Source organism: Myotis davidii, unplaced genomic scaffold (assembly GCF_000327345.1).
Source record: "Myotis davidii unplaced genomic scaffold, ASM32734v1 scaffold247, whole genome shotgun sequence".
In the NCBI taxonomy this organism is placed as follows: Eukaryota; Metazoa; Chordata; class Mammalia; order Chiroptera; family Vespertilionidae; genus Myotis; species Myotis davidii.
The window spans coordinates 2851954-2861511 of record NW_006299593.1 but is presented as its reverse complement, the minus strand read 5'-3'; the positions used below and the strand labels follow the sequence as shown (position 1 = coordinate 2861511).

The window sequence follows — 9558 nt, the reverse complement described above, 5'->3', positions numbered from 1 at the left end:
TATTGTAGGTATCACTGGGAGGAATTGACCTCCAGGCCAATTGTCTGTGAGAATCAGCTGTGTGTGTGCAGTTGGAGAACTTCTGTGCTGAAGACACCCTTCTGGGGCATGACTTGCTTCAGTGGGGCTGTGGTGCTCACTGAGTCTGCCCCTTGAGTGTGTCCCTTATGGATTTGAGGAGTTGTAGTCTGGATGGTCCCACTCTGACCACTGGGGACACTGGCTCTTGGATCTCTAAGGAGGTGCTATTTTAGCCTCTGCAAGCTGCTATGGGGCCTTGGGCCTTCTTTGGGATGTTCTGGGTCTCTCTGACGCAGCTGCAGTTTGTTAGGTAATTTTAGATTGCAAAGGACCAGGCCATTCATATGCAAAAGCCTCTGCGCACAGCTTGGGTGGGGCGGAGTCTCAGGGAATCAACAGGGCGAAGCAAACAGCTATGGCTGATCCTCAGTCCTGCCCTAAGAGGCCCCCGGTCTCAGTGTCCCGTGGTAATCACTGCAAGCACCTCTGAGAGAAAGCCGCCCTCCATTTCTGCCCGCTGCCAGACAGTCCTGTTTCTCCCTGTATGAGTCTGGGTCCCCAGAGACTAACCTGGAACTGGAGTTCAGAGCAGGAGCGTGTGTCTCCCTCCCGATTGAAAAAGACAACCGCATCCTCAGTTGCCAGCCCTTTCTGCAAGCGCCTCAGTACCTCTGCACTGTACTGCCGCACCTCCTCTGAGCCTGAGTGTGCTTTTCTCTTTCTTTCTAGTTGTAGAATTTCCACTAAGCCAGCCTTCCTATGGTTCTGGATGATGTCTGTTTGGTCTTTTAGTTGTATTTTTGAAGTGGTTGTGCAAGGCAGCAATTTCTGGTGTTTACCTATGCCGCCATCTTGGTTTCTCGCAATCTACAGCTTTTTAATTGGTGCCACTGCAAATGCACATTTCAACACTAAGCTTGGACCTTGGGCCTCCTTATACTACTTTTACTTGATCCAGTCCCGTTTTTCATTCACTTCAGCACTTATGTCAAACCTCTGCCCCTCTGTTCTATCCACTGAACCAAACTGGCCAGGGCTCTTAGAACTTTTTATATCAGGAATTACTGTTGTGGGAATGATGGGGAAATACAATGCTTAGTATTTTTGTAAGTTAAAGAGATTATTGTTAAAGCAGTAAGAGTTTTGTGAAAATAAATTGCTTACAATGAAAAGGTATATAAATTAATGTAATTAATGTTATTTCAAAAATAGTTTTGAATTACTCACTACAGTATATTTGTCATCTTTTGGAACTGGATTTTTAGGTTATATATAAGAGTATCTTTGGGCCATACTTCTCCATAATTTATACTAATACTTAATACCTATATGCTTTTACAAAATAATTCTTATTTATCTATACAAGAACTTTTTATTATATAAACTTTTTCTCCTTCACCTTCATGATCTATATTTGACTTATGTGTTTCATATAATAGTTCAACCTGTAGGCTGTTTTTTGCTATCAGCTTTATTGGTTATAAGAAGATTTTTGTCTGTGTTTGTACATGAAAATACTCTTCTTTTTTTCCCCACTTAAACAATAAAATGCTGGGCAAGTTAGGAGCTTATCTTTTTGTTTGTTTTGTAACATTTATAAATCTAAGAGATTGGATTTTCAGATAGTATGTGTTTGGAGGCCCTCTTCCCCATATTGTTTGTCTAAGATGAAATAATCTAAATAAAATCATTCTGACTTATTTATTCTATTTAAAAAACACTGTGTTTACATTCAGAACTGCTATAGTCTAGGTTCTGCAGCTTGCTGGTCCATAGCTCTGTCAAATACCCCCCTTGATGTGCTCATTCTGAGTTTTTGTTTTGGACTTTGGTCTGATAATGTTTAAAATGAGTGCTTAGACTTGTTTTCACTGAGTGGAAGTTTCTTGATGGCACTTTTTCATAATCTTTCAACTGAACATTAACTCTCTGCCAAGAAGGATTCTGGCAAACGGCCTAGTGTATCTATCTGCCTTCTGGAGATATGACTGTATAACTATATTTAAAACTCTGCATAAAGGAACAGGTTTCACTTATTTTCATCTCATCTCATGTTTTTCAAATTCATTTTAGCAGGGATTCTTTTTAAGCGTTTTTCTATATATTATTTGTCAACATTACATTTGAACTAGTGTCCTGTTGACTTATTTCTGGACTGCTACTACTTGATGAAATACCAGTGTCCAGAAAGATTTCTAGTATGACTTTTTGCTTTTTTAGATTAAGGTAAGAAAGCAGGGACAAAAATATGTACCCATGTTTTTAACTTGTTATAATGCTTTTGGTTTTAAATGAAATTATTTAAGGGCTGTTGAAACTTAATTTTTAATACATTTTCATGGGATATATATTACATGATAATAAGAATACATATGTGTAACCCTTTCATTCCAATTTTATAAGTGAATCACGAAAAGCCATATTCTGTCTCTTAAATTTTAAACTGCAAACATAACCATTAGTGAGTTGAGAAATCATTTTTATGGAAAAGGATCAGCTTTTTAAAAAAATAAAATAGCCCAGCTGACATGGCTCAGTAATTGTCTACCTATGAACCAGGAGGTCATGGTTGGATTCCCAGTCAGAGCATATGCGTGGGTTTGCGGGCTTGTTCCCCAGTAGGGGGCGTGCAGGAGATAGCCAATGGATGATTCTCTCTCTTCATTGATGTTTCTATCTCTACCTCTCTCTTCTCTCTGAAATCAATAAAAATATATTTAAAAATAAATAAGTAAATAAAAATAAAATACAATTAGAACAAAATTTACAAATCTGAATGCATTGCAAATAAGATACAGTCTGTGTGTATGAATACTGGGTCACATAAACTTTGCTTTTCAGTAGTATTTACCTACTGGAGACAAATTGTCTGTGGCCTGAATATTTAGCAGATATTCTTTAAATAGCAAGAATAGTATTTTGGCAATGGAAGAATTCAAGAGTTTTGAGGAACGATACCAATAAATCAGTACAAGTCATCTGGATACCTTTATTAGAGACTTACAAAGTGAAAATCCAGATTTTAATCACTCTAGGGTTTCCCCCTTCCTTTATTTTAGGTAGAGATTGAGAACGTAAAATATAGAAAAACTGCCCTGGCCAGGTAGCTCAGTTGGTTAGAGAGCCACCCTGATTAGCCAAGGTTGTGGGTTTGATCCCCCAGTCAGGGTGCATACAAGAAACAATGCATAAATAAGTGGGACAACAAAGCAATGTTTATTTGTTTTCTCTCTCTCTTAAATCAATAGAAAAATTTTTAAGAAAAAGTAAAAAAATTTACATCATAAAAAAAGAAAATCCTTTTCTTTGGGAATAAATAAAAGCAGAAAAATATGGTGCTAAGCTAATTCTACTTATATTTTTAACTTAGCTATTTTTTATCTAAAATAATTTCAGCTTACACATACTGATTTGGTGGGGGAAATTATGTTTATTAAAGGAAAATATCTGCAATTTTTTATTCCATTTATAATAATATAAATTAGAATTTTTATTTTTAGTAATAGTTATCTAAGTTTAATATGCTAGAATTATTTCTCGTGTGCATACTTCATCTGGTAATTTAAAGATGGTTTATTTTCTATTAATTAGTTATTTTTAGATAATAAAGGAACAATCCATTAGTTTCCTGTTAAAACTTTTGTAAAAACTGAAAATATTGCTTTAGGGTATGTTTCTCACAAATGAAAGTTATTATGAGTTATGAAAAGGAAACTATTAAATACAAGAATATACTTTTAGCTAACTATTTAAATTCTAATTTAAATGTATATAATGTAAGTAGAATCTAATCTAAGGCAAAGCAAAATAGCACTTACCACTTTAAAAATCATTAAGCCATATTGTTATAGCATATTTATAAAATATAAGTTACCAGCTTTATTTATTGCTATTCTAAACTTGAATTTAGAAAAAGTAACAATTTTATCAAATTCTTAAAAATTTTAAATTCTTTATATTCTTCCATGTTTCTAATATATTCATTTTTACATTTTAGGATGGCTGTCTTCTGTGTATAAACAGCAGTGGCTTGCTATGCTTCGGGCAGAACAAGACAGTGAGGTGGGGTAAGTATGTTACATTATATCATTTCTCATTAGAAAAAAACTTTGGCTATATAAATTTAAGGGCATTCATTATATTGAAAAATCAGGTGCTGTTAAAGTAGAGCAAAGATCATGTAATCAGCTTTATTTCTTAAATAAATTCATGCACTTGGGGTGGGGAGGGGTCCCCTCAGCCCAGCCTGCGCCCTCACAGTTCAGGAGCCCTCAGGGGATGTCTGACTGACAGCTTAGGCCCGCTCCCCACAGAGGCTCCCGCCACCGCCCCTGTGCTCGCCAGCTGCAAACCCGGCTTCCAGCTGAGCGGCACTCCCGCCGTGGGAGCTCACTCACCATCAGGGGGCAACTCCTGCGTTGAGTGTCTGTCCTCTGGTGGTCAGTGAGCATCATAGTGACCGGTTGTTCCGCCATCAGGCTGAAACCGGCTCTCCGACATCCCCTAAGGGGTCCCAGATTGCAAAAGGGCACAGGCCAGGCCAAGGGACCCCACCAGTGCACAATCAGGGCCAGGAAGGGACTGTCGGAGGGCTCCAGGGCATGTCCAGCCTGTCTGGCTCAGTCCCAATCTGCCAGACCCCAGCAGCAAGCTAATCTACTGGTTGGGGCATCTGCCCCCTGGTGGTCAGTGCACATCATAGCGACTGGTCGACCAGTTGACTGTCAGTCCCCTGGGTCAGGGGATGTCTGACTGACAGCTTAGGCCCGCCAAGGGACCCCACCGGTGATTGGTTGAATAACCAACTGGACAACCAGACACTTAGCATGTTAGGCTTTTATTATATAGGCTAACATTATCAATCTTGTAAATATTTATTTTTCTGGTCAATTATAATAATGGAATGTTTGAATTGTCATTTGCTATATTAGTGAAATTGAGTAATTCATATACTTTGTTTTACCTAGTGTTATATTACAATTTTCTTTTAACATATTGAAATATTACTTGGAATAATCCTATATAATAAAAGCCTCGTATGCTAAGTATCCAGTCAGCCATTCAACCAATCAAAGCGTAATATGCTAATGATATGCAAAGGCCGCTCAACCGCTTGCTATGACATGCACTGATACCAGGGGGCAGACAGTCGACCAGTCGCTATGATGTGCACTGACCACCAGGGGAAAGATGCTTCGACTGGTAGGTGAGCTTCCTGCTGGAGTCTGGCTGATTGGGATTGAGTGAGATAGGCCAAACATGCCCTGGAGCCCTCCTGTGGTCCCTCCCCAGCTGGCCAACCTCCCACATCCCTCCCTGGCCCTGATCATGCACCGGTGGGGTCCCTTGGCCTGGTCTTCACCCTCTTGCAATCTGGGACTCCTTGGGATGTCGGAGAGCTGGTTTTGGCCTGATCCCACAGGCCAGGCTGAGGGACCCCACTGGTGCACAAATTCGTGCACTGAGCCTCTAGTGCTTTCATAAAGCATGATTTTTATGAAGAATTTGAGCCTAAAATTAATTAACATCCTCTGGTTACTTATTGCCTTACCCAAAAGCAAATGACCTTCTACATAAATATTTATGGGGAAGAAAATTATCTCTTCTTTCAATTCATAGTCTTTTGTGGTTTACAAAAGTATTTCCACATTTATTATTTGATCTTTATACTAGTTCCTTGGTATGAGCAGAGTGATGAGACAATCCATGTGTGAGTATATAAAAGAGGTCTTAAGAACTTTAATATTTTTGCCCCTGATCTCTTTTAACCATTTTTTTAAAGATTTTTTTTATTGGTTTTTAAAGAGAGGAAGGGAAAGGGAGAGAAACATCAATATGAGAGTGAGACATCAATGGGCTGCCTCCTGCATGCCCCCTACCAAGGATCGAGCCCAAAACCCAAGCCTGTGCCCTGATCGGGAATCAAACTAGCAACCTTTCAGTGCACAGGTTTCTGCCTTACCAACTGAGCCACACTGGCCGGGGCTAACCCATTTTTATATACCAAAGAACTTTCTAAAATAATGGCCTAGTTATGTTTATATCCAAATAATGAGTGTATGAAAGTTTTATACAAATTTATTATAATGATTGTGAGATTACCCAGAGTTCTTATTTCTACTTTATAGCCCATCTTTTTCCAAATATATTCACATAATATTTATCTTATACAAACATAACGTTGTTGAAACAAATAATAAATCAAAAACTAAAAAACAAAAGTTAATTCTCTAGAGGAATTCAGATTTTAAGCATTTTGGTAATGGAGGAAATACTTTATAAATCATTCTACTTCTTTTGTATATTCAGTTTTTAACTGTTGGATGTTCTTCATTTTTTAAAGATTTTTCTCATCTTTATACTTATTGAATTTAAAATAGAGTCTCACCGAAGGGATTGAGCTAGAATAGTGGTTTTCTTGCTCTCAGAAGCATATAATTAATTATATTGGCCCTAACGAAGCACTCTATCCACAGATACTGAACATCTGCTCATTCTACAGAGCTATTAAAATGAGGACTAGATTTAATCAATGAATTCTTATTTTTATCTGTGCCAAAAAACATTTTTAACAAGTTTTAAAACATTTATTTTTTTAACTAGTAACAAGTTTTTTCTTTTAAACACACAATTCTTTTTCAATTATTAGTTGCCTATTTCCTATGAGATTTCATGCTTTATGTATATTTCTAGGCCTCAAGAAATCAATAAAGAAGAACTAGAGGGAAACAGCATGAGGTGTGGTAGAAAGCTTGCCAAAGATGGTGAAGTAAGTGTCGGTTGTGACTCTTAATAATTCTCAGACAAATTGCTCTACTTTCAGTGCAAAATTCATTTTTTAGTTACAATCATACACCAGAAGAGCTTTTTTGATACAGTCTCTATAGCACGATCTCCTGGACAAGAAGTTACATGCTCAGTGGTGATTGATTATTTGGCCTTATATCAGTGTTGAAATTTTTGGGTCCAGAAAATAGATATGAGAAGAGGATCCCTGAGCAATATCAGAAATTAAGATAAATAAGCAAATATATGGGAGCTGTTACATAGTCGAAAAAGTAATTCTATTTTATAATTACCATCAAAGACATTCAAACCATTTAATTGCTAGAATGAAGAATTACATTTTTCATTACCACCCAATATAAATGTATAAAAGTGAAACAAAAGTATTATGAATCAATACTACTGCTGTGTCCAAAGATCCTATTTGCTATTTTATTTTTTTGTTTTGTTAATCCTTACCTGAGGATATTTTCCCCATTGATTTTTAGAGAGAGAGGAAGGGAAAGGGGAGAGAAAGATGTCGATGTGAGAGAGACACATCTATTGGTTGCCTTTCTCACACATCCTGACCCAGGGCCAGGGATGGAGCCTACAACTGATGTACATACCCTTGACCAGAATCGAATCCTCAACCCTTCAGTCAGCTAGGGCTCTATTTAATTTTTTTAAAAAGTGGATTGTCACTCATTAAATTTATAATCCACTAAAGGGACATGAACTACATTTTTAAAAACTCCACCCCCTTCAAAATCTCCATTTCAAGCATATCATTTTTAGACTTTATCTCCTTTATCTTTCTAGCACTCTCCCCTCTAGCACCTGACTCCAACAGCTTTTTTTTTTAACTCCATTGATTTTTAGAGAGATTGGAAAGGAGGGAGTGGTGGGGGGAGGGAGTGAAACATACATCTATGTGAGAGAGGCACATTTATTGGTTGCCGCCCGCATGCACCCCTACAGGGGCTGGAAATTGAACCTGCAACCCAGGTACATGCCCTTGACCAGGAATCAAACCCAGGACCCTTGAATGTGCAGGCCAGTGCTCTACCACTGAGCACACAGGCCAGGGCCTTTGGCTTGTATGCATAATATCCCTCTGTCAAACTCACCTGGCAAAACCCAATTCTTATTAAATACCAACTTTCCATAAACTCCATGCCTGCTCCCAAACAGATGAATGTGACTAAAGAAAAACACCATACCCCACCCAGCAGGGGTTTGTAACTACATTTCAAGCAGGTCTTGAGTGTTGCATGGTGATCCTTCTAAAGTTCCCTGAGTGAATGTATCCTCCCACTCTGATAACTCTACCTTCTCAAAGGGGCAGTGCTGCTACCCTCATTCTTATTGATGGCCTTGCTTCTTTCTTCATTTGGAAAATAAAAGTAAGAGAATTTGTACATCCTGCTACCAATAATCCTACCACACTAGCTGCATCTGTAGCTATGTGCTGCACTTTTCCTCTTATTAGAATAGATGAACCATTTGCTTCTATCCTAGTCCATCCCCTCCTGGACTCCGTCTCTTCTCACCTGTTCAGAAGTTTTATTCCTGCAGTTATCAGTTATTCCTCCCTCTCCTGCATCATCAGTTTTTCTCTTCTACTGGATCGGTCTCATTTAGCATATAACATGCTGCAGCATTACCCAGCTTAAACCATGTCCCGACCCCACATTCCCCTCTAACTGCCACTTTGTTTCTCTGCAGCCCTTGGAAGCAAAACTCTTTGAAAAAAGTTGACTGTGTTTGTTGTCTATAATTCCTGTTTTCTAATGTTCTTTTGAATCCACTCCAATTCATTTACTTCCGTGAACTCCAGTGAAGAGCTATTGTGACATTGCTACCAATGATTTCCACATTGCTAAGTCAAGTAGTTTAGTTTTTAGTTTCAGAAAGCTCTTGGCAGTGTGACACATCTGTTTACTTCTTCTTGGGGATATTCTTCATTTGACTTCCAGGACTGCATACTTTGCTGGTTTTCTTCCTACTTCATTGGCTGCTCGTTCTGCGTCTTTGCTAGATTCTTTTCCTCTTTCTCAACAAGTGTTGGTGTGACTAACAACTCAGTACTTGGACTTCTTCCCTATCTGTGCTCACCCCTAAGTGATTTCACCTTGTCCCATGTCTTTACTCTGATGACTTCTAACTCCAGATTCATATAGCTACTTGCTTGACATCTTTCTTAGAATCCTAATAGCATCTCAAATATCCCAAGAGTCCCAAGCTGAATTCTTTGACTTCATCCCCAAGCTCCCTCCTTCCCAAATAGCCTCCAACCCGTAACTGGCTCCTCTGTTCATATTGCATAAGCTCCAAACTTTGGATTCTTCCTTCTTTCATACCGCACCTGTTATTCATCAGAAATTCCTCTAGGCTCTACCTTCAAAATATATTTTTCACATGTTTACGACTATCACCCAAGTCCAAGCCACCATTATCTCTTGTCTGGGCTGTATGGTAGCCTCATAACTGCTCTCCTTGTGTTTTACTCTTGTTCTTCTACATTCTATACTCCATACAACAATGAAAGTCATCTTTTTAAAGTCCAAGTTAGATCATTTCACTTCCTTCCTTAAACTTTTCCATTAGCTCCATACCACACTTAGAAGAAATCCAAACTCTTCCTTATCATGATCTACTAGGCCCTACATTTTCTGGCTCCTGGCTAACTCTCTGAACTCATCTCCAGCTTTTGTCCCCCTCAGTTATTGCCCTAGCCACATCACCATTCTTCCCATTCCCAGATAAGCC

General features: G+C 38.5%; 1 protein-coding gene across 1 annotated transcript in view; it reads left to right on the top strand.

Annotated features, from left to right (window-relative positions):
• GMCL1 (germ cell-less, spermatogenesis associated 1) overlaps nucleotides 1–9558 on the top strand; it is a 55937-nt gene that overhangs the window by 34982 nt on the left and 11397 nt on the right. Inside the window, exons 10-11 of the mRNA XM_015571499.1 lie at nucleotides 4019–4088; nucleotides 6715–6790. Of these exons, the coding sequence (XP_015426985.1) occupies nucleotides 4019–4088; nucleotides 6715–6790 (146 nt within the window). The remainder of the gene's footprint in view (nucleotides 1–4018; nucleotides 4089–6714; nucleotides 6791–9558) is intronic.